The following is a 26,495-nucleotide window of genomic DNA, read 5'->3' as shown; positions in this document are numbered from 1 at the left end:
GACTTTCTTGGAGCAAATAAAAAAGCTAATGACCTCTCCCAAAACCCTAGCCCTTTATTTCATCACTGGTTCCTTTTGTGACTAGAAAATTTGTAAACACACACAAAACCTAACATACAGTTTTAACATATATGCATTTTCTTTCATGTAATTTTCTGAAAAGGACCACCAAATTAAGGTTTCTTAAAAATACAGAACTACATTGCAGCAGGACTGTCCACTACTAATCATGTATATAATCTAAGCAAATAAAGCACAAATATATTGAAAAATTACATGCATACAGAAATGCTTGAATGACGTGTGTGTGTGTGTGTGTGCCTGCGCAAGTGATTGTTGACTAGTTTCCTAATCACAACACACCTAGCTGAAGAGTGAAAATGTATAAATTGCATTCTTTCTGAAACTTAAGTTGAAGAACCCATCCCAAATTAGCCATATTAAAAAATTAAATTGATTTTTAAAATGTATCCATCCATCCATTATCCAACCTGCTATATCCTAACTACAGGGTCACAGGAGTCTGCCGGAGCCAATCTCAGCAAACACAGGGCACAAAGCAGGAAACAAACCCCGGGCAGGGCGCGCGCGCACACACACCAAGGACAATTTAGGATCGCCAGTACACCTAATCTGCATGTCTTTAGACTGTGGGAGGAAACCAGAGCACCCGAAAGGAAACCCACACAGACACGGGAAGAACATGCAAACTTTTAAACTTATCCTAAGCTAAACTGGAACATAAAATATCTGAACACCTGGAGATATTTCTAGTTACAATGCTTACCTCCGTGATATAAATGTATAGAGTAAATAAACAAAGTGAACCGATTAGCAAACCATTAGCCAGTTCACATTTATATATTTATAATGTAGAATAGCAAGCTTTGAATTTGCTTTTTGTGTGAAAGCAGGCTACTATTTTAGACATTGTCATTTTTAAGGAGAACACCATGTATCCAATGTAACATCTGAACCTCAAACCCATTCTAACAAGTGCAGACAAAAATCCACACAAGGTGCTTTGTCCCACAGTATACTTTTTACTATAAAAAGGTTATGAAAATCGAATTTTTCCTTACCCATACAATATAACGAGGTCAAATCTCATAATTCAATTAGCTACATAAATCAGTCATCAATGCCACAAACGTATGTGCGTAAGCCACATTTAACCATAAGTCTAATGGAGTGAAAATCAGATAATTTTAATGTTTAGAGCAAAAACAGTTATTACTGCAATGCACATAGCCTATTTTTTAATGCAAGCAGGAGCATATTGTTATTGCCATCAACTGCAATGCACTTAAGGCACAAGTTCAATGTCTATCAAGTAAGTTATTTTTCCCACAATAAAAGCTAGCACTAATTTGTCATGAGAAATTGTGTTCTCTAGTTAAGCATTTTATAAATTATCAATCATGTTCTTGTATTTAAAATTGGGATGTGGTGCAGCAGGTCCACAGCTCAAGTTAAAAAGGCCACTTTTTAAATAGTCGCCGCACTCGCAGCGTAGAGGGGACGTGGTAGTGTGGCCGGAGCAGGTTCCCAGGTGAATTCGTGATGGGGGTGGTCCCCGCTTAAGTGCACAGGTGAGGAGTTGACTGCATCTGTAATTAATGCTAGGTGCTGCTAATTGCCACACCTGATCCACATCCCCATGATAAATAATAGAAGCGCAAGGCAGCTAGGAAAGAAAAAACAGAAAGAAAAGACAGACGGAGGTTAAGAAGGAGAGAAGGCAGGGAGGAGAAAGTCAGTTGCGTGAACGAGCGAAGGTGCTCATTGTAGAGAACAAATGCACCTGAGAAGTGAGCCTGGGTGTCTGACCAGCACCCCAGGAGCAGTCGGTAGTGGTCGCTCCTGCTGAGCATTAGTGAGGAGCGGGAGTGACCAGAAGGAGGATGGCTTGCAACATAAGGCAGAGAAGGCAGTGGGAGTCGGGACATGGGAGATGAACCCCCCAGCGTGAGCAACCTGGTTGCTGGGGAGCCCATGTCATGGTCTGGTGAAGCCTACTGGAGCCAGGGATTGGCAAGGTGAACAGAAGGCAGCAGCAGAAAGAAGGTCAGCTGCAGATAGGGCGACTCCCCTGGTGCACAGCCTGGACGGGAGAAGCAGGGGAGTCACCAGTAGAAAGGCGGCACCAGCCATTTTTAAAAGGAGGGCTTCCAGCCATTATTTTAACCTCGTTTTTAAAGGATTTATTTATTGTGTTAACCTCCACAGTACACCTGTTTGATTGGATTATTTATTTAAAGATTCTGAGACACTGCACTATTTGGACACTGCTTTTGATTCTGTTATTTTTAATAAAAGCACTTTGTACTTTTTGCACCATCCCCTTGCGTCATTGTTGTGCCTCAATGCCTAGCTATTCGGTGGCATTACAAATGGTGTAGGGTTCAAGGGCTCCCAGAAGGAAGATGGGAGCATGGAGTAGAACCCGCATTGTCACATTGAGACTACAGTGAATTGAGCCAAACATGAAAATGAAACTGTTAAACTTACTGAATATATGTACTTTGAAACAGCACAGGTTTTAAATTCAGAAAATGACTTCTGGGTTTAGGGTATGTTTCTGAAAACACTATTTCTTCCTCTAAAAAAAGCTCTTCCATATTTACTTTTATCACTTTACTGTATTGCAATTGTTGCTTTGCAGCTTACTTACTAAAGTAAGCCCTGAATGCATAGCTGATATACCCACATCTGAAAAACTAGTCATTAATGCAACACTGATCTTTTACCCAGCTTGGTTTCAGTACACCTATTTTTTACATAAATACATAATTTTAGCATACAGAAATAAGAAAATGTTAACTGACATACCAGGCAGAAAGATTTTCCTATGTATCTATAAGTTTGAGCATTGTAAATGAAGTTAACGTTTTACTAATAGGTGCTGTATTAGTGAACAGAAAATGCATTACGTGTTTAGTAATAGTCGGATGGTTAATGGATGCAGCACTGGGCTAATAAAAGGATTTACACTACTTACTGAAGCATCTGTAAATAGGTGTGTAACTAATGACTTTCAATAAGGAAATAAATAACACATTTCCTTTTTGAAGGAAGCCTATCTAAACTGAACAACTGACGACATTCCCCTTTGCCTGTACTAGAAAAATGGCCTCAATCCCACTAAAGATGGACAAATAATCAAAGACCCTGTGAAGTATTGCAAGATAGCTTTGAGTATCCTTCAGTTATCAGTATACGATGCATTTACAAATCAAGTTTATTTAGAACATCTCCTTTATACCTCAATTATGGTTACTGTGGAGGGACACATTAACTATAGTATGGTGCAACTCTATAGTAATATGCACCCAGGGAGCAAGTATATTTTGCTGCATACAACAGGTTGCACCAATATTGCGTGTGTGATTGTGGGCTTGATCACGCTGAATCTGTAATGGTTTGGTGCCTTGTACAACATGGTTTCCTGCCATATGAACAGTGCTGCATAGGCTTGCTCATCTAACTTGCAAACCTAAATTAGGTTAAGCTGGTTTAAGATTTTATTTGTATTTTAATTTGACACTCAAGACCTCACCTACCTGAAGTCACTTTATTTTGTTGCAAATACACAACTTACTTTACATTTTATTCTTGATACAGTTCAGAGTAATACTTTACAGCGGAATACTTACTTAAATGTACAGTATATTAACTAAATTACCATAAGTTATTACATAGCGGTTCGAAATTAAAGGATTGCAATGAAAGCTAATACATTGTTAGCAAAATGGTATACTTAAGCCTATCTTCAAGGCGAATGAAGAAACTCACTATCCAAACAGTTCCAATAAGTCCTGTGTTCCAATTTTATCATAATTATCTACTTACCCCAAATACACTCCTGCAAAAACGCTTTTCAAAAAGGTGGGATTGCATTTTTAGTTATTTAAGCTATCATGATCAAAAAAAGCAGCAAAACATACCTTCATCATAGAAGAGCCAACCACAGAAATTGAATATCTGCTAGGTTTAGTAATCGTCTTCTTCTTCTTCATCACTGATAAACTCAGTCTAAGTGGGGCAGCACCTTTTTTCAGTGGCGAATTTGGTGGTAAACGTCTGTCAAATATTTCAGGACTCAAATGCCCACCAAAAGAAACTCTCTTCCTCTTTGAGGAAGGCTCTGATAACTTCTCAAAATGCTCTCCACTCCTCCGCTTTCGGGTTGAGATTTGATTAGAAGCTATGAAAAAATAATAATAAAAAAAAATTATCAAGGGGAGGAAAACTTGAAATGTTCCAAGTGGTATTTTGGCAAGTTTTCAGAAAATTAATATGTAATGTTGTATATTGTCCTTACAAAACAGTTACACAAAAGACCCTATTAACACAATGTGCGGACGACAGTGTTTCAAATATGGGCATTCTTATATTGCCCTATTAAAATCAGTGTCTGTAGCCTACTTTACCAACTCCTAGAACTTAGATTTAATGAAACTGGTAGAAGCAGAAAATGGAACACACATTTCAGTTGCATATATTAGATACTGAACCTTTCAAAAACTGAATTCTGCTTTACACAATTTATGTAATTAAAAAAAGTGTTCCAAAGGAAATGTGGCCATTAATGAATAATGTAAAGGCTTAAAATCAGCACTTTTAACTTTCTCATATATGAAGGACAGGGAAAGTACTGTAAATTGTCAAAAGATTTGACGTCGAGATTTTCATGAATCTCAACGTTTTAGACCTCCCTGCATCTGAAAATACCACTTTTGGAATTATGTCCATGTGTAAACATGATAGCTTAGTACACTTTCACTTAGGTCAACCAAAACGTACATACAAGTATTAGGTATAAAACAGATTTCTAACAACTTTTGGGCTATTTCCATTAACTGGAGGTAGTAATTTACCTATTATCCATGCAGTGCAGAGTCAGATTTATTTACCTTTACTTTTGTAACACAGTACTTATACAATATATTAATTTTATATGATGCCGATGGTTCTTTAATGCACATAATATAAAAATATAATCATTGTCTCACGCTTTACTCCTCAAATCCCCATATCTGAGTATACAAGAAAGTCTAGGGGAGACCAACCCCAATTTTTTTTTTATATGTTATTGGAGAAGTTCTTACTAGAAATCAGATCTAAGTAACAAAATAGCAGGGTTAGTCTTGAAATTTCTACAATTATATGACAGAATGAGAGTTTCTGTTACAAGAATTAAATAAGTTTGTATCTGTAGTGCTACTAAAAAGGACTTACTACTGGGAGAAGGCATTGTATCATTTTCTCCAGCTTCCAGCATCATCCCTCTGGTCACACTGCTCACAGATCTCTTACGAGGCGAGTTTTCCTCTTCACTGTTAGGCAATTTAGTGACAGCTGCAGGATGACCAGGTCTCTTTGGTGTTGATGAAACTGCATCCGTTTTACTTTCAGGTGATTTAAGGGAAGCAGCAGGACTGTTGGATCTCCTTGGTGTTGACAAAACTACCGCTGTTTCACTTTTGGGGGATTTAGTGGCAGCAGCAGGACGACCACGTCTCCTTGGTGTTGACAAAACTGCCTCTGTTTCACTTTCAGGTGATTTAGTTGCTGCTGCAGGACTGTTGGATCTTCTGGGTGTTGATAAACCTACCCCGGTTTCACTTTTGGGCGATTTAGTAGCAGCAGGACGACCAGGTTTCCTTGGTGTTGACACAACTGCTTCAGTTTCACCTCCAGGCGATTTAATGGAAGAATCAGGACTGTTGGATCTCCTTGGTGTTGACACAACAGCCTTTGTTTCACTTTCAGGCGATTTAATGGCTGCTGCAGGACTGTTGGATCTCCTTGGTGTTGACAAAACTACCCCGGTTTCACTTTTGGGGGATTTAGTGGCAGCAGCAGGACGACCAGGTCTCCTTGGTGTTGACACAACTGTCTCCGTATCACTTTCAGGCGATTTAATGGCAGCACCTGGACTGTTGGATCTCCTTGGTGACACAACTGCCTTTGTTTCACTTTCAGGTGATTTAATGGCTGCTGCAGGACTGCTGGATCTCCTGGGTGTTGACAAAACTACCCCGGTTTCACTTTTGGGGGATTTAGTGGCAGCTGCAGGACGGCCTGGTCTCCTTGGTGTTGGTAAAACAGCCTCTGTTTCACTTTCAGGGGACTGATTGGATCTCCTTGGTGTTGACAAAACTACCGCCGTTTCACTTTTGGGGGATTTAGTGGCAGCAGCAGGACAGCCAGGTCTCCTTGGTGTTGACAAAACTGCCTCCGTTTCACTTTCAGGTGATTTAATAGCAGCAGCAGGACTTCTGGATCTCTCTGTTAAAGCTGCCTTAGTTTCACTTTTAGGTGATTTAGTGGCAACTGCAGGACGGCCTGGTCTCCTTGGTGTTGACAAAACTTCCTCTGTTTCAGTTTCAGGGGATTTAATGGTGGCAGCAGGACTTTTGGATCGCCTTGGCGATGACAAAACCTTCCTAGTTTCACTTTTAGGGGACTGATTGGCAGCTGCAGAATTGTTGGCTCTTCTTGGTGTTGAGGAAACGGCCTCCATTTCACTTTTAGGTGATTTAGTGGAAGCTGCAGGACGGCCTGGTCTCCTTGGTGTTGGTAAAACAGCCTCTGTTTCACTTTCAGGGGATTTAATGGCAGCAGCTAAACTGCTGGATCTCCTTGATGATGATAAAACTTTCTTAGTTTCACTTTTAGGAGACTGAATGGCTGGTGTAGGACTGTTTGTATGGCTTGTTGCTGGTAGCTGCAGAAGAGCTTTCTGAGGCAATTGATTTACCTTTGCAGGGGACACTGATCTAGTTCTGAGCCTAGGAGAGGTAGAATCCTGCTTGGAAGAATTTACTTGGGATGCTACTGTTTCAGCTTTAAAACTCCTTCTGGTTTTTACATTGCATGATTCACTATTTTGGTCACTTATTGAATCTAACACCTCAGTCAAATGTGAATCCTGAATTGCCTGTAAAACTTCACTTGCACTTAGAGATCTTCTGTGTATAGCCTGTGAGCTTCTCCTAGTCTTCTTATTATGGTCACCTGTTACAGATACATGGCTTTGACAAATTTCAGAAAGGTTCTTTCTCCCATCCACTTGCTTCAAGAGTAATTCTTGGGTACTAGTTGTGCTCACAGCTACATCTCTGTTTGTAGACAGCATTTCATTACTCAGAACATCTATAGAAGACAAGCTGGAAGATTTCAGCGACTTTCTGCCACGACCCTTACTTGAGGATTTAGGGGTTCCAAGTGAAGGGGTTTCTTTTGATACAAGGGGCTCTGAAACAGAAGAATCAGATACTACAAAATTAGATAAACTTGAAGATGTCCCTGAACGCCTACATGTTTTAGGCGTTTCAAGTACTCTACTCTCCTTGTCATTGTCAGGTACTTGATTTTCACAATCTGCATTAGAAACTACATGCTGTATTACGTTACTTTTTCTTCTGGTATTTGGTGTTTCTGCTTTAACTTCTTGTGACTCTATAATCAAGGATTCTGCCACTCTTTTGTCAGAACCCAAGGAATTACAGCTGCTTCTTTGACTCCTTCTGCCAGAGACTACTTTTTCCAATGAAGTATCATTAGCTTTCAATGACAAACTTGGATTTTCCTGCTTATTCTCGAATATCTCCATTTCCAAGACTTTACTTTGAAATATTTTCTGAGATTTACGCTTTGGTGACTGGACCATCAAACTCGCACTGTCGGAAACATTTGTAGGTGGCTTACCATCAGTTAAACGGATGTTACTTTTGTCATTAGCCTCAATCTGATTTTTAAGCATTTTATAAAGTTGACTAAATGGAGATGATCCATCCAATATCTTCTGCTTATGTGCTTTAACTGCCATGTTAGCTGGTGTGGCATTAAGGTTTTCAGACTCATTCTTTTGCTCCACTTCATCATTCAGTACATCAGCTGTACCTGTTGAAATCCCCAAATTAAACCACACAGATTAAAAATGTATGTAATATATTTACAACAAACTGGAAATAAAACAAGTTGAAAAAAAAAAAGTATCACTTTGGGCATGGTTTTCTCATTAGTAAATAGAACTAAAGGAAAACATTTAAAAAAACTACAGCATTTCCGAAAATTTTATTAAATCATTCTATGAAGGTTCACAGAGACGGAGTGCTAAATGATTAAAAATGTATGACTTTGCACATTTTTTTTTTACCTCCCCTGCTCCGTTAACTCACTTCAGAAATGGCAGCATCACACTTTTTAGCATATGCGAGATCCCCTGAACTAATAAAATATCTGAATTTAAAAAAAAAAAAGAAAGCTTTTTTGGCATAATAATTCCTAATCATATACTCTGAAATCAACCACAATCCTTACTGAAGAATTCTTCAAATATTGAATACAGATTTTCAGTTTACCTTTAAATTGCATTGTAGAGACCTCAACAAAAAAGGTGAAATCCTGACAACAGTCAACTCATCATGTGTTATAGTGTTGGATTGAGCTAAAATTTTGACTTTGATATCAATACCAGCTTTCAGACCACAGCACCGTTACTTTCATGGAACCAAAGCAAATAATGACTAAATGTCAACACCACAAGTTACTCAATAACGCACCTGACTGATGCACCACACAAAGTGCACATCAACTATTGCACCACACAATCCCACATCTCCCTGAAGCTATGCTTCTACTTTGAACTCTCCAGTGTGCCAAAACCAGCTGTTCTCCCAGCAGTCTAAAGCATGTTCAAAAGCTTGGGAATGGGGTGGGACTTTCAGGAGTGGTTGTCCACCTCTGACTCTACAGTATGCCTTGGTACAAGAAGCAGTCCTCCTTTGAATTCTCTAATGCATGATCTCTTAAACTTTTTAATATGGGTCACAGGACGACAAATACCATCAGTTAAACTCCCCCATTTCACGCAGACTTCTCACATGAAAGAGTATTATTACTACTATAAATTGGGAAACAAATGTATTATTACCCCAACTATCTATTCTCTAAAACCAACTATCCACAGTAGGGTTGCAGGAGAGCCAAAGGCTGTTTCTAGTATAGGGTGCAATGCAGGAACACTTACACAATGTGCCATTATATCACATGTTGAACACAGATTTAAGCCGATTTAGCATCACCAATCAACCTAACCTGCATGTCTTTGAACTGTGGGAGGAAACACATATGCACATGGGGAGAAGATGCAAACACCCCATAGGGAGCACCTGAGGCTTGAACATAAAACAATTACTTAAAAACAGGAATAGATTCCTCAGGTACTTCACTACCAGTGGAAATATGTAGTGACCACTGAAAATGCATTGTGTGTACAACAATGCTATAGTACACCATACTGTACACCACTTTCACCCAATTCACTCAGCCTTTATAACATCCTGACAAATCATATTCTTGAGTCCCACCAGTTATTTTCAATATTTTGACAGTCATTTTATTCTAGCATTTTCGCCACCTCCTCTTCTCACAAGCTAATCTGTGCCAGTACCCCTTCTCTCCCCCCTTTATGCATGTCCTTGCTGGTGACCTTCAAAGACTAAACATTTAATAAGCATTGAAATTTGAGATAGGGGATACTTGTAGTTTCACTCTAAAGAAACAAAAGCACTCCATGGTGCTGTTTAAAATACTGCAGTACAACAACAGCCAGCACACTAAATGGCACGTGACATATTCAACAGAGAATTCACGTGTGGATGAACTCAATGTTATAATACATGTGGCAACCCATTGCAGACATTTCCGCAACCTGGCTTGTAATTTAAGGATTATTAGGGGGTTGGTTTTGTTCCCCATGGGATTTACAGTGCACTAGACAGAAAAAAACAAGGTCTTTCAAATCTACTGTTTATGCCCAATACTGAAATTAGAGAAATGCTGTTACTGTCCATTTGTGTTTTACATTACTTTAGTACCAATAAACCACACAACCCTAATGTATTTTCACCATAAAACACAAAAATTAGATTTTTGGTAACATTACCTATTATATATGTCTAGTTCATCCGCAAAAAAAATGATATTTTGATTCAGTCTTGTTAAAGAAATATAGGAACAGGTAAGTCAGCAAATACTGGTTATCAGTAGACACTAATATTTAAAACCATGATACGCAACATACAATTTTCATTAAGTTTGCTGCAAATTAGAATTTGCAATTTTACCCTTAAACTAAGAAAAAACTGTTTGGCTTTTTTTAAAAAAAAAAAAAAAAAGTCAAACTGTTGAATGAAGAGAAGATCTCATACGACTCTCTGCCATTTTGTATTCTTTGCAAAAACCTGAAGTACAGAACTCAAAACCTGATGAGATGCTCAAGAGTTTTTCTACAAGTGACCCAAGTTAATGCTCTTATTTGATAGCACAAAGAACATAGGAGCAAAGGACGACTATAAAAATGGATGTATTTTAGGTTGAAGCAGCATACTTAATTCCAAAGAAACATTAGAAAATACTAAATCTATTGTTTAATAATGACTTTGGTTTCATAAATTCCATCAGTTTATTTGGAGGACAACTAAAATTTAACCAAAACAAATGGCACGGGAGGAAATGCAATGTTTAAGGCCGGACAACCCGACTGACTACACAATCAAAGTCTGGTGGACTACTAGATGTTTAGGATATTTGGTCAACATGGTATTTTCCTATTGAAAAACAATTTGATAGAGATCCAATTCTTTAGCTGCTAATAGCGAGCCAAATACTGGAATAACTTTTTGAGCACAAACTATGGAGGACAGCACCCAGAAACCACATATTAAAAGGCGGCCTATTGCTTTCAGACAAAACTAATTTTAGATTGAGAAGGTGAACATGCACAGTAACCCTGGAAGATTTAACAAAAGCGGATGCAATGCTAAGTCATTTCATAAAATGTACAACATTGCAACAAAAATGTACACTGATGCAGCAGGTAATTCAATTGAAATACCTTGTTACCACCTAATATATTCAACAACTTCTTGATCACATGTGATTACTTAAATTAGAGCAATTGAGACAACAGGCCATTCAGGCCAACAAAGCTATCCGCTTAATTATTCCAAAATAACATCTTGACTAGCTTTCAAGTTCCCTAAAGCCCTAGTGTCTATCACACTACTTGGTAACTTATTCGAAGTGCTTATAGTTTTCTGTGGAAAGAAAAATGTCCTAATGTTTGTTTGAAATTTACCCTGAAGTTTCCAGCTGTGTCCCTGTGCATTTGTTGAACTCATTTTAAAGTAATAGTCTTGATCCATTGTACTGTACTAATTCCCTTCATAATTTTAAACACACAATCATGTCACCCCTAATCTCCTTTTGCTCACAATGAAAATACTTGGCTCTTTTAATCTTTCCTCAAAACTCACTCCCTGTAGCCATGGAACCTCTTTGCTCTTCTCTGGCCTTTTTCTACTATGTCTTTTTGTAGGCTGGAGACCAAAACTGTACAGCAGATTAAGTCTTATTAGTGTTATAAAGCTTGATCATAACCACCTTTGACTTGAACTCTACACATTGTGCTATATAAACTAACATTGTTAGTCTTAACAGCTTCTGACCACTGGAAGCTGATCGTGACAAGTACACTACAACTCCTAAATCTTTCTCAGAAGGTGTACTTTCAATTTTCAGAGGTCCCAATGTAGATTCAAATGTAACATTTTTTACTTCCATCTTATTTCTATTCCAAATCAAATCATTTATAGAATTTAAACATAGCACAGGCCCTATCAGTGACACTTGAACACCACTCTTAACATCACTCGATTCTGATAAGGTTCCACCATAACCCTCTGCCTCTTGTGTTTGAGCCAATTTTGCACCCATCTACACACCACATCCTGAACACCCACTTTTAGTTTGATGCCTAATCTCTCATGATACCTTATCAAATGCTTTCTGAAAGTCAAGACAAATATAAGCACAACTTTATATGGATCGTTTTGTTGCTTGCTCATAGAAATCCAGAATATGTTTGCAGAACATCTTTCCTTGTCTGTACCCCTGTGGATTGTTCAGTAAAACTCTTGATCTTGCCACTTGTTGCTCAATCTTTACCTTAATTCCTTCCATTAAATGTATCTATGATGCATGCTAAGCTTACTGGCTTATACCATACGTACTTGGTCTGTCTGATCACCCTTTTCATATGTCATTTTCTAGACCTTTGGAATTTCCCTAGTACTAACTTCCTTAAGTACTGAAGGATAAATATCTGGTGCAGGTGATGTTAGATTTCAGCCTATTTAATCTAAGCAGTATTTCTCCTCCTTGACTGTTCTTTTACTACTGAATTACTGAATCTGCAATATTCCTCTCCAATTGCCTTTGAACTTCTCTAATATCAATCTCTATGGTCTCTCTCATGCACCCTACAATTCACATTGGAATTATTAGTTTTATATGCTTTAAACAGATAGAGGATAGATGGATGGATGTAGATATAGATATATATTTTTTTTAAACTTTGCAGCTTATCTCCTTACCTACCCACAATTTCCTAACAATTACTATTTCTGGGATGTACCCGTCTTGCATTAAATGTTTCTAGACCTCAGCTGTTTCTACACTGAAAAGCCTATCGCTTTTAGACTTTAGTAGGAACAATTCTGAACAGATGCAACAAAGTTAAAAGCAACAGTTTTAGTCTTTGCATCCACACTCTGCCAAAACTCTAAAAAATTGTATTCTATTACAGTCACTTTACCCTAGCAGTTCAATCACCTCTACCCCTGAACTTTATACCGATTTTAACAAAATACTAAATCTGGACAGGCTTTCTCCTGCATTAATGCTTTAAAAATACTGTGCTAAAAAACAGACACTGATTAAATCTAAACAATCTAACAGGTTAGCCCAGTTAATACTGGGATAGTTAAAATCCACCATGACTATAACATCACCCTATAAACTTACCTTTTTAATATTAAAAAGGTGCACAATGAAATTACTGTCTGCCTTGGGGTGTTCATAAGCACACTCCTTAAATAAGGACTCTTTCCCTGCTGCATTTCAGATGTTCCCACTAACACGTAGCTCATCACCCAAATGAAGACGACTTGCATTTAAAATATGCTTGACCTAAACTAAACAACAACTCCCCCACATCCTTTTCTGGCCTGTCTATCCTTCTTAAAAATGTGTAACCATCTGTAAGTCATCCATTTCCTTATTTAGCTGGGTTTCTGTTATTGCTAAAATGATAATATAATTATGCTCTGCTACATAAAAAACTTTTTTGTTTTTTTTTTTAATATTTATAGGCAAGCCATTTTAAAAGTGTTATTTTCCTTTTACAGTTAAACTTTGGGCTACAATTTATGTTACTATGTATACATGCCTTTACACTAATTTTCATCCCTTCATGTATAAATCTAAACCTTGACTGTTCTACACTCACTGCTCTTCCCGAACTAATTTCAACAATCCTCAACTTAATTACCTGATCCTAAGCATATTTATTTGGATTGGTCTGCAGAACTAACAACCTGTCCTCATGTATGTCGTTTCCAAAATGGGCGACAACTGGATCCAGATGAGTGAGCAAAATTAATTAGTAACTTCAGTAAATATCTACTGAGGGGGAACCGCTTAAACCCATAATATGAGGTGGTACTTCTAATATTGTGATTGATAGCAACTTTAAATCACCTTAATTATTTTTAACATTACCAAATACTAGTGTGGGTGCTGTACCATGTCCCATCCTGCAGCAATATCTACATTTCCACAGCTGCTTTCTAACTGCAGTTGTTTACCGAAGTCCATTGTGATTTTTTTATCATCATACCACAATAAAAGACTTGAGTGACTGCAAGTGTGGAATGTTTCAGCAGTTGTCTTGTAAGGCTGTCAGATCAAGTGCTGCCATTCAAATAATTTGTATTTATTTTAAAAGTGTGTTATTCAAAGGAAAAATCTGACATTCAATTGTAAAAGAATGGTTATCGGTTTTGCCTGCACTAATTTTGGCATCAAGTTACTCCAGACACATTACACTAAGCTGTAATATTTTACTGATCTGTTTTTATACATCACATATTTCATAATTTTGAATGGTTAGCTTGTCATCTTCGTTAGCAAAACGTATAGCCAGAACCACTCCATTTCTTTCTCCCCTCTATCTCACTACTCTGCACTTTCATGTACAAGTGTACACAGAGCAGCTTTTCTAAACGTTTCTCTTGTGCCCCAAAAATATCATTTTGCATTATGTCCAATTTACTCTTAAATAAAGAGATCCCTGGCTACTGCTAATTTAAACATACTTATTTTGCAAGATAACATTTGGCACTTCCATAAAATCACTGTTCAAGTGAAACAGCATACATCTCCCTATATTGTGATTTTTTGTAGTGAATAGGATCCTACATATGTATAGAACTTGTTTTCTCTTTACAAATTTAACATACAGGAATTTAAAGTTTAGTGAGGAACACAAAAAAAGCCAGCACTGGAAAGAGAACTAACAACTTTCACTTTAAAATGATGACATGCAGTATATCTCAGCGATTACACCAAAGAGCCTACCTAAAATAACCATTTTTAACAATGCACATGCAGCATACATTAATATATACACAAGTGCAAAACACAGATCCCTACAATGAAACTTGATAACACTTTGCAACTGCATCTTCATTTCTGATAAACATTCTTTCAAAACACGCTGAAAGATAACACTTTATAACTAGTATCACTTGGAAGTTAAGAACCCAAATAGCACATTTTCTAGATCAATACTGAAAAAGAAATGTACACGTAATGCTATTATATAGTCCCCCACTATACTGTCACAGAACTGCAAATGTCATATTAATTTCTAAATAGTACCCCCAAAATGCCTTTCAAATTAAACAGGATTACAAATTAGAACCAAATGAAAAAATGATCAGCACTGAAAATTGAGTTAGACAACAGTGAGACCTCAAAAAATATGCCTGACAAACTATTAAGTACCGTAACGTGAAAATAATTACGTTTTATCTGATATTTCACAATACTGGGACAATATAAGGAAAGTAGGTGGGGGTCTGACAGAATTTGGCTTACTATCACTAAATGGAAAGTTTCACTTCTGGCAGAATTATCAAGTCTGTTGTAAAGCATTATGAATTTCCATCTTGAACCACCTAAACATTAATGCCCGGAAGGTGAAACTATGATGCCACCTTGCAAAAAGCTAAAAAATATTTAAGATGTGTGTTGTCAACACCACAAGAAGAGAAGGCTCTATAAATCCTTGCCTTGGATGCACAAGAATATGCTAACTTGAACTACAAATCTGCAAGAGTATCAGAATCTGAATTTCAGTGCTTTTTAAATTCAAGCTCTTGCTTAACAGACCAAGTAGCAAGATATATAGCATGTGGCTGTTGCTCAGGTGTCACTAGTGCCAAATTCAATTGGAGTTTTTAATATGTAGGACAGACATCCCCAATTTTAATCACATCAGTATGTTTGAAACATTACTGAATTTAAGGGACATTTAAATGATTGAAAACAGAGAGGCTAGTATAATAACCTTACTAAGAGGCGGAAGTTAAACACCGTACTAATACTTACAACTGTGAACACATCATACTAGTAACAAATTAATTTTCATTCAACCATTTGTAGGTAGTGAACATGTTAAGAAAGCACTGTTACTCATATTTTACTTGGGCAATTCTAAAAAGTACCAAAATAAATGAGCAGCAGTAGCACTAAAGAAATAAACCAATCATAATATTTTCATAATCAACTGTTTGGCAATTAAAAATAGAACAAATAAATCTCCAAGTCTGCACTAACAGTTTTAGGACACAAATGTTTCTTATTCCACATATTTCAAATACCCTAATTGTTACATCATGCATGTTTTTATACAAAGTGTAAGTGTACAGACTACATTAAGGCATAAAAATGTAGAGAAATCATATGAAAACTCAAACTCCTCACACATTTATTAAACCCACCTGAAATCAAAGCTGTAAATTCACTCTTATTTTCAGATAAATGGCCAACAGTTTCCTTCACCTGCTGAAGAATTATACATCTGTTAAATTTACACAGCATTCACAAAAGCATTCAGGTCAACAAAGTAAGATGTTTCTAATAGAATCTTCACCATTGCTTATATTTCGATTTAATAGTTTTTAAAAACATTAAGAACATTTTCTGGAATGTACACTTAAAGCACACGAATTTACATTTTCTTTACAAATTAAATATATGAAAACTTTTGGCAACAGTCGAGCTACAAAATGAGCCAAATAAGTGAATTTGATGACGCAAAACCTATCTATCCCTTTACTCAACAAATAAAAAAAAAGGTACCATATAAAGAAAACTTTTTAAATTAAAATGCTACTTAAAGCAGGTTTTATATTCAAAAACAAAGAGACAACACTTCAAAATAAGACAGCAAATCTGTTACTATACTTTTAAAAGAAACTGTACTTTTAACAATGCTTTTGAATACACCACTCTATGATCTTGACAATCTGGTGTACAATAAAGCTATCAAATTAAGCCTTGGCAGTCACAATTAACTTGATGGCAATAACTGCCAACAATGAACACTCAGTTATTTAGACTACTTTTTTCACTACCTGTAAAGTTTTGTTTCCTGCAGTTGATCTTCTCTTCCTTGGAGTAGCATTGGGATATTCAAACCTAAAATCACAAGCAGTAGTAAATGTAACTAAATGAGATGAAAGGCACCTATCTAATAAAGCATATCCTACAAATTGTCAACAGCATACTCTAAATACTAAGGGATGTATAATTGTGTAGTGACAATTAAAGAAACAGCAATCCATCTGGCTAAGGAGAATGAAAACATGTAAATTACAAACATGTACACAAGTTCATAATCGGTTTAGAGGGTCAGTGTGAACTTGATGCTGAATCTAATGACGTTGATTTACACAGTATGCATTCATTTAATATTGACAGTAACTATCAAATATTGTATAATAAAAATGCATAATGAAATTACCTGAAAGAACGATCAATAATAGTTATTATATCTCCGTGCTTCAATTGTTTAGGTTCTGGTACAATATTTCCATTCACACAAGTTGGATTAACCAAGCTCAGGTTAGTTAAAATTACCTAAAAGAAAAATGAATAAAGCAATGTACATCTACAAAACAACATAACTATTTTAAATTAGAATTATATAAAACATGACTCACTGCCTTGTTTTCATTAATTTCCAGTTTACAGTGTTCTTTAGAAACATGGGGTAGTTGAATGCGAATATCACAATCTGGTTTCCTGTACGTAACAGACAATACAGGTTAACATATTTCAAATGCCTGTTATTTATTGATTGTTTTGCTCGGCTTAGCACACTTAAAAGAATTTATTTTCAAAAGAGATGAACAGAAAAGCAACATCTTAAAACTAAGAACTGTAATTACCTACCACTAGATCATATATTTAATGTTGTCTAAAAACACTTTTATAAAATAAAAACTGGGAAACATTTTATTTATATAACGCCTTTTAACCTTAAAAAAGTCAAATATTCGGACAGTGCTGCAGTTAAAAACTTATAAGCTGAAACTGTGCTGAAGGATGTAATTTATCCAAGTCATAAGCAGAAAACCGATATGAATACATTTGAAACAGATATGGCTGAAACTCGAGTTTTTTACCAAAGGTGAAATGATCCACGATCACCGTGCAAAGTTTTACACCTATCTAATACATATTAAAGACAGTCATCGTGTATCGTTTAAGAAAAACGAACGGTTGAATTGTCACTGACCTTCCAAACATGCATAAAGGCATCGTTAGCGGGAATTCTGTCCCATCACTTCCATTTCTCTTTATAATTACAATTTTCCCGTGCACCGTCATCTTGGTCAGTTAAAATCAGCTTACCTGTTGAAAACATGGAATATATCTGACTACGGAAATTACAGTATTAATAAAGTACACATTTTAACCAGAACGAACCTGTATATTTTAAGCATATATAAACACATATACCGTAAAACTATTAATAAACAGTTCTTACATGTCTTAAAATCAGCCGCAGAAGCACGTTACTACTACTTGCGGTGTCCGCAACGCAGACTAAGAAGCAAATTGTGGCGGGCAATATGAACAAATGCCATGCAATATCATAACATTTTCATGCATAAACGTTATACTTCAGACAAACGGCACATACACATACTTACCTGTTTATCGTAAAATACAACACGAGGCATCAACATCCATATAAACTCAGAACATCACACTGTCCTAAAAACAAGGTGATGTAAGGAGAAAAAAAAAATAAAAACTAGGAATTAAACCATGCCGCATTACACAAAACAGTTTATTGATTCAGGTTCAACGTCTCAAAGCGCGGCCAACCCGCTGCGTAACCGTTTCACAATCTGACGTACATAATATATCACTCCGCGGCTCAAGACCAACACTTTCATGTGATAACAGCTACCAAGCCCCAAAGACAATCTTCACATCTTAGAGTTGGGACTAATATGAATACGCATTTCTGAGTTGTGCTCTTTCAAATGTTATTATCTCCTAAAATATTTTTCCTCTAAGAACTATTTAGGGCCGGGAATCATTAGGAGTGAAGCGCCGGATAGCGCTACTCGGAAAATAATTTGAAAAATTGCGCGAAGAATTCCTATTGGGTGACTCAGTCATGCGCACGCACTGCTGAAGGTTTAAGGCGGTTCTTAGATTGTAATAGGCAGAATAACTCACCAATAATACGAATTAAATGTTCGCTTTTGACCAATGATTTAAAACAAACAAAGCTGACGATACTACAAGGAAGAGGGAGAGAAAATGAGAAAACGCGGGGTATCGTACTGCTGTGAATATGTTTATGCGAGTCAGGATTAAGAAAATAAAAACCAATGAAGGTCACGGATGCTTCACAGTTTTGTGCGTGCGGAAATCACAAAGAGAAAGAATTACAGTTCACGAATAGCATTTACTTGGCCGTATTTGTAGTTGTATTCAGTTTGATTTAATTAAGGTGATGATGGCGAAACATTATTTGTTTTGCCCTCATAATAAACACGTAAGATAATTTATGAGAAAAAGTTGGAAAGATTTACGTGGTTAGTAGGCATTAAAGCGCGGGCGTGGACTAAGCGCAACAAACAAGACGCGATGTAGCCTATACTTCAAAATATTAAACGAACTGAACACCATGTTAAATCATTGAGGGTTTTCTGTATACTACTGTTTTGTTTGTAAGACTGAAACCACTACAGAACATGCTTAAAGTCGACCCAGAAAATTGAAAATGTCTTGTAAATGTATTAATGGCCTTTGTTTTTCTGTTAACATTACTATTTTCATGTTTCTAACCTCTTCGTAGTATTAATAATCAAAAAATAAGTGTTTTTTTAAGACAAATGCCTATCGTTTTTCACAGCTCATATGTCGAACTTATTTCAAATCCTTAATACATATATGTAAAAGTAATTTGATTTCTGTGTACAAGAGCAGCGGACACCTATCTCAAGGCGTAAAATTCACAAAGTTTTAAATAAAAAAAAACTCCATTGAGCAAGTATAATGTTTTCCATAGGTTAAAACGATAGAAACAAGGAATATTACATGTAAAGTGTATTATAAAGATAAAGGTGCCAAATAATAAGTAATAAATATGCACATTGGGTATAACATGAGCTTCTATTAATTAGAAGTGTTTGCAAAAGAAGCAAATTATATTAAATTCGTAAGTAATTTATCTTAAGTAGATTGATCTTAATGCGCAAGATATATTGGTTTTGATTGTTTATGGCAGTCTTTCTGTATCTCCTTCTTCGTGTTTGACTGTGGTGCAAGAAATTGGTCCACAGCTCCATTATTAAATTTGCTGATGACACCATCTTTGCAGGTCTGATCACCAAAAATGAAGAGACAGCTCACCAGGTAGAGATTTATTTTGGCACAGTTGTTTGCCTGGACAGCAATCTCCACTTTAAAGTTAGCAAAGTTAAGGATCTAGTTATTGACTTTAGAAAACCAATAACATGCCTGTATACATCCAAGGGGATTCTGTTGAAAGGCTGAGTAACTTTAAATTTCTTGGAATGACCGTGACTGATTATCTGAAGTGTGAGCAACATAGTTTGCCTTTGGCTGAAAAGGCTCAACAATACCTGCAGTTACTGAGATGAGATGTCTGTGGAAAGCTCCCTTTTCCCCATCTGCTCTCACAAACTTCAATTATGGCGCTTTTCCACTGCATAGTACGGCACAGCACGGTTCAGTACAGCTCACCTTGGTTCGGCTCAGTTCGGCTCGGTTTGCGTTTCGACTGCAGTTTAGTACCGCTTTAGAGTGGGCGGGATTATTCACATGTCGTTATATGGCGCTTTTCCACTGCATTTTTTAACTTGTCCCTACACTGTTTGTAAGTCCGATGGTAGCCGTGTGCGCCCAAGAGCTTAGCGACCTCCTGAAAAACTTTTTCATTCCGCGTCGCCCCATTCAGCTCTCGCTGGATCCGCTCCTCGGCTACCAACAAGAGGAACATCTGTACTTCCTCAATAGACCACGAAACAGCCATTTTTGGTTAAAACAAAATGGTGCGTCCAAACCTTCGCTGGCTGTGCTAAAAATCCAGCGGGTCTGTTGTGTCTCGTGTCGCAAGTTCAGTGACGCAGTAATGACGATTTTCTCCGGCCAATCAGTGACCAGCAGAGTGTACACGTCACGTTTTGGTAATGGTTCGGCGCGCTTGGAACCTCGGCTGAGGTGGTACTAAAAAAAGGACCAGGTACTGTTCCCAGTGGAAAACCCCCCAAAAGTGAGCTGAACTGAACCGTGTCGTGCCGTACTATGCAGTGAAAAAGCGCCTTTAGTGCACCTTGGAGCCCATCCATCACATCTCGGTACGGCACCTGCTTGGCTGAAGAGCATCAAGACCTGCAGAGTGTGGTGAAGACAGCAGAGAACAGCACCAACACTCAGCTTCCTTCTTTTAAAACATGTACTGTACAACAGTCGTTGCCTGAAAAATACAACCAGGATCTTTAAAGACCTCAGCCATCCTGCACAGTTGCTTTAATCACTTCTTTCTTCTGACAACAATACAGAACCATTGGCACATCAGAGATGTCTGGGTTACAGATCTGCCTATAATAGTAAAAAATATGGTATGTGTTCTTGCACATATACTGTATATTATATATATATATATATATATATATATATATATATATATATATATAAAGGCTACAGCCTATATTAACTCTTTTAGGGCGGATGTCGACTTTTGTCGACAGGAGGGGTTGAGGGCGAATGTCGACTAAAGTCGACATCCAGGGATAGAGGGCGATAATCAGCTGTTAATGGCGACAAATCTCACTGTCACGTCACAAGCATTCCCTCTGTGCTTGGAAGAATGGTAGACTCGTTGACTCGGCAACTAATCCTAGTGTGTGCGTGAGTTGCGAAATGTAAACAATGGCAAGATGGTATCGACATGTGACAATGGAGTGAAGCGAGTGCAGAAAAGAAAACACTCGGCAGACAATGACCATGTTTTGCGCATTATTGCGGAGTCGGACTCTGATTTTTCAGAATCGGATTTTATTGACAGTGATCAGGAGATTGAGCAAGAGAGTGAGAAGCCGGAATCAGTGTTTTCAGCAGTGTTTTAAAGTGCTCTACTGTATTAGCCTGGCAAATTCCTATTGGGAGGCTATTCCAGATTTTAGGTGCATAGCAGCAGAAGGCCGTCTCACCACTTTTAAGTTTTGTTCTTGGAATTCTAAGGTGATACTCATTTGAGGATCTAAGGTTACGATTTGGAATATAAGGTGTCAGACATTCCGATATGTAAGATGTGGCAAGATTATTTAAGGCTTTATAAACCATAAGCAGAATTTTAAAGTCAATCCTGAATGACACAGGTAACCAGTGTAGTGACATCAAAACTGGAGAAATGTGCTCGGATTTTCTTTTCCTAGTTAGGATTCTAGCAGCTGCATTCTGAACTAGTTGCAAACGATTTATGTCTTTTTTGGGTAGTTCTGAGAGGAGTGCGTTACAGTAATCTAGTCGACTGAAAACAAACGCGTGAGCTAATTTCTCAGCATCTTTCAATGATATAAGAGGTCTAACTTTAGCTATGTTTCTTAAGTGAAAAAATGCTGTCCTAGTGATCTGATTAATATGCGATTTAAAATTCAGATTACAGTCAACAATTACCCCTAAGCTTTTTACCTCCGTCTTGACTTTTAATTCTAATTTATCCAGTTTATTTCTTTTTTTTTTTTAATTTTTATTTATTAATTTTATTACAATCAATACATAGCAATCAAGTTTTTACAAAAAGAATTATGTTAAGAACAGATCGATCCCCACCCTGAGAGAGAGAGCAAGCCAAACGTGTAAAATTTAAGGCTTGTAAAAATACCTAAATTAATAAATTCTCTGTGCTTTATAAACTTATTTTAAAATATTACTGATTAGATCCTGCCATGTTTTGAAAAAGTCTGTACAGATCCTCTAACTGAGTATTTGATTTTTCCAATTTTAAATAATATAACACATCAGTTTCCCACTGACTTAAAGAGGAGAGTTTGGGTTCTTCCAGTTTATCAGAATAAGTCTGCGTGCCAACAGTGTAGTGAATGCAATCACAATTTGTTTGTCCTTCTCCACTTTAAGCCCTCTGGAAGAACCCCAAACACAGCTGTTAATGGGTTAGGAGGGATTGTGAGTCCAAGGCTGTCTGAGAGGTAATTAAAATTTTTGTCCAGAATAATGTTAATTTGGTGCAGGCCCAGAACATGTGACCTAGTGAGGCTGGGGCTTGGTTGCAACGTTCGCAGGTTGGATCATGCCCTGGAAACATTTTGGAGAGTTTTAGTGAGACAGATGTGCTCGATATATAATTTTGAGTTGTATAATTGTATGCTTTGCGCATATGGAGCTTGAGTGAATTCTCTGCATTGCTACTTTCCACTCCTTTTCTGATATATTAATTGAGAGGTCATTTTCCCAGTGTCCTCTTGGATCTTTGAAAGGAAGGGATTGTAAAATGATTTTATATATTGTAGAGATGGAGTCTAATCCTTGAAATTGAGCAATATTTTTCCAGCGTGGATGAGGGTGCAAGATGAGGAAAATCTGGAAGGTTCTGTTTAACAAAGTTCCTGATTTGAAGATAGTGAAAGAAATGTGTAGCTGGAATGTTAAATTTGGAATGTAATTGTTCATAGGATGCAAAGACGTTGTCTATATAAAGATCTCTAAGCAAGTTAATTCCAAATTTTTCCAGATATTAAAACTGCATATGTTTGTGAGGTTGAAAGAGGTGGTTCTCTTGCAGGGTGCCACAGAAGAAGCTTCTCCGTCTTAAAATGCTTTCTACATTGGTTCCAGATTCTAAGTGAGTGGAGCACAATTGGGTTATTAGTGTATTGCCGATAACGTGTGTTTATTGGAGCACAGAGCAGGAATACAAAGAAGTACTGCAGGATTTTACTTCTATTGCGGTCCATGCCTGTGTATGTTCTTCTATTTGTGTCCAGGTTCTTATCGACTGTATATTTGCCCCAGTAATAAAACTGGAAGTTAGGTAGAGCCATGCCGCCTTCTGCCTTTTGTCTTTGTAGGGTCGCTCTTTTGATGCGTGGATGTTTTGAATTCCAAATAAATGAGGTTATTGTTGAATCTAATTGCTTAAAGAACGATTTATTAATGTATATTGGTATGTTTTGAAATAAAAAGGAGCTTAGGAAGAATATTTATCTTAACAGTGTTAATTCTTCCAGCTAGTGTGAGATGAAGGGTTGACCATCTATGCAAGTCTTGTTTAATTTTTTCCATGCAGGCAGCGAAATTTTGTTGATATAGAGCTTTATGTTTACTTGTGATGTTTACCCCGAGGTATTTAAACTGTTCTGCAATGATAAAAGGTAGGGTGTCTAATCTAATATTATATGCTTGAGAATTCACCGGAAAGAGTACACTTTTATTCAGATTAATTCTGAGACCAGAGAGCTTTTGAAATTCTGTGAGTGCTGCTAAGACTGCAGGCACAGAATTTTCTGGGTCCGATATATACAGTACCATGTCATCTGCATATAATGAGATTTTCTGTTCCAGTCCTTCTCTGCTAATCCCCTTTATCTGATCAGTATTTCGACAATGTATTGCCAGTGGTTCAATGGCAATTGCAAACAGCAGCGGTGACAAAGGGCATCCTTGTCTTGTGCCACGTTCTAGTTTAAAGTAGTCTGAGCAAATGTTATTGATGCAAACTGAAGCTTCTGGGTTAGTATACAGTAATTTAATCCATGCACAAATGTTCGGGCCAAACCCAAACTTCTCCAAAATAGTAAAAAGGTATTTCCATTCAATCATGTCGAATGCTTTTTCTGCATCCAATGATAATAATATTTCTGGGGTGTTTGATTTAGTTGGTAAGTATATTACATTAAACAGGCGTCGAAGATTTGAAGATAAGTGTCGGCCCCTAATAAATCCAGTTTGGTCTTGTGATATTACTGAGGGGAGCACTTTCTCCATCCTTCTAGCTATGATCCAGTTTATTTCTAATAGCCTCATTGTATCCATTTTTGCCAATCACTAAGATTTCAGTTTTCTCTTTATTTAACTTGAGAAAGTTACTATTCGTCCATTCTGAGATACAAGTCAGACATTGTGCTAGTGAATCAAGAGAATCGGGGTCATCAGGTGCTATTGATAAGTACAGCTGTGTGTCATCAGCATAGCTGTGGTAGCTCACGTTGTGCCCTGAGATAATCTGACCTAATGGAAGCATGTAGATTGAGAATAACAGCGGACCCAGGATAGAGCCTTGTGGAACACCATATTGGATATTATGTGTCTTTGAGTTGTAATTACAACAACTAACAAAGAATTTTCTCCCTGTCAGGTAGGATTCAAACCAATTCAAGACACTGCCAGAGAGGCCAACCCATTGACTAAGGCAATTTCTAAGAATATTATGATCAATGGTGTCAAATGCAGCACTCAGATCTAAGAGGATGAGAACAGATAAATGGTCTCTGTCTGCATTCACCCGCAAATCATTTACTACTTTAACGAGTGCAGTTTCTGTGCTGTGATTTGTTCTAAAACCTGACTGAAATTTATCAAGAATAGCATGTTTATTGAGGTGGTCATTTAACTGCATAATGACTGCCTTCTCCAGAACTTTACTTAAGAAAGACAGGTTAGAGATGGGTCTAAAATTTTCAAGCTCCGTGGGGTCGAGTATGTTTCTTAAGTAGGGGTTTAAGACTACAGCAGTCTTAAGACAGTCTGGGAAGACCCCTGTATCTAATGACGAATTTACTATGTCAAGAACATTATCAATTAGCACGCCTGATACCTCTTTGAAATAATTTGTTGGTATTGGGTCAAGGACGCAGGTGGAGGGTTTTAATTGAGATATTATTTTTTGTAAATCAGGTAAATCTATCCTAGTGAAAGAGTTTAATTTGTTTATAACAGAATGCTAGGGTTTAGGAGGATCCTTAGTGTTGGGGAGATATACAATGTTATTTCTAATATCATTAATTTTTTGATTGAAAAATACAGCGAAAGCCTCACAGGTTTTACTGGAAGTTACTGGAATTAGGAGGCATTCCTTTGAGTTACCTGGGTTTAGCAGACGATCAGTCGTAGAGAATAAGACTCTGGGATTACTAGCATTGTTATTTATAATCTTAGAGAAATAGCAGCACCTCTCAAGACGGACAGTGTTATTGTATTCTGTTAATTTAACTTTTAATATTTCATAGTGGATAGTTAGTTTAGTCTTCCTCCATTTACGCTCAGCTCTACAGTATGTTCTCTTTAAATCAGACACTCTTTGTGTCTTCCATGGTATAATAATGCTAGAAGATTTTTTAACTGTCTTTTCAGGTACAACTATGTCAACAGCAGCTCTCACTTTAGTATTAAATCTTTCCACCTTACTATTTACGTTATCCTCGCTATTATAGTTGGCACTATAAACGGACTGGTTGCTTAGAATGTTTGTAAGTTTTAAAGCTGCTGCTGAGTCAAAGAAGCGTTTTTTAATAATATGCTTCTCATGGGTGTTTTTTATCATTTCTGTATTAAAAAGTAGAAGAAAATGGTCTGCTTTATATCAATTTTAAGTCCTTTAGTAATCACTAAGTCTAACGTATGACCTGCTTTATGTGTAGGCTGATTAACGAGCTGTTTAAAATCAAAAGAGTCCAGGAGGCTCATAAATTCTTTTACTTTTAGGTCACACTGATTATCTATATGAAAATTAAAGTCTTGTATTTCCCTTTGTCATTCTGCTTGTGTTAAGCAATCAGAAGACAGTATTCTGCTTATACTATAAAACTATAAAAGCAAGTGTGTTGGAAAGAATCAACAGTGGTTCAATCAACTCACTAATAGTAGGAGAAAAAAGGAGTTCAGATGTTTCCATTCATAGGTCTAGAGGGTCAATATTGTCATAATATTGTGTAGAGTACGGTGAAAGTCTTACTTACATGTACTAATCAACAAGCAACACGTGTCCACTCTCCAGACCCATACCC

At 37.1% G+C, this 26,495-nt stretch overlaps 1 protein-coding gene across 5 annotated transcripts in view; it reads right to left on the bottom strand.

Annotated features, from left to right (window-relative positions):
• The window catches only part of mki67 (marker of proliferation Ki-67), a 45,734-nt gene extending 27,288 nt beyond the window's left edge, over window positions 1–18,446 (bottom strand). For 2 of the 5 annotated variants that reach the window (XM_039770147.1, XM_039770155.1), the window contains exons 1-8: window positions 18,141–18,445; window positions 17,723–17,838; window positions 17,145–17,226; window positions 16,946–17,061; window positions 16,557–16,620; window positions 15,921–15,984; window positions 5,242–7,911; window positions 3,948–4,207 (exon numbers count right to left, since the gene is read on the bottom strand). In XM_039770147.1, coding sequence (XP_039626081.1) covers window positions 3,948–4,207; window positions 5,242–7,911; window positions 15,921–15,984; window positions 16,557–16,620; window positions 16,946–17,061; window positions 17,145–17,226; window positions 17,723–17,814 — 3,348 coding nt within the window. In that variant the 5' untranslated portion in view covers window positions 17,815–17,838; window positions 18,141–18,445. Of the gene's footprint in view, window positions 1–3,947; window positions 4,208–5,241; window positions 7,912–15,920; window positions 15,985–16,556; window positions 16,621–16,945; window positions 17,062–17,144; window positions 17,227–17,722; window positions 17,839–18,140 lie in introns of all 5 variants that reach the window. The other 3 variants (XM_039770170.1, XM_039770166.1, XM_039770161.1) reach the window with 3 other exon arrangements.
• Window positions 18,447–26,495: the final 8,049 nt, after the last annotated feature.

The sequence above is a fragment of the Polypterus senegalus genome, chromosome 1, assembly GCF_016835505.1.
Source record: "Polypterus senegalus isolate Bchr_013 chromosome 1, ASM1683550v1, whole genome shotgun sequence".
Classification (NCBI taxonomy): Eukaryota; Metazoa; Chordata; class Cladistia; order Polypteriformes; family Polypteridae; genus Polypterus; species Polypterus senegalus.
The sequence above is the reverse complement of the archived record's forward strand: the minus strand, read 5'-3'. Positions and strand labels throughout refer to the sequence as shown.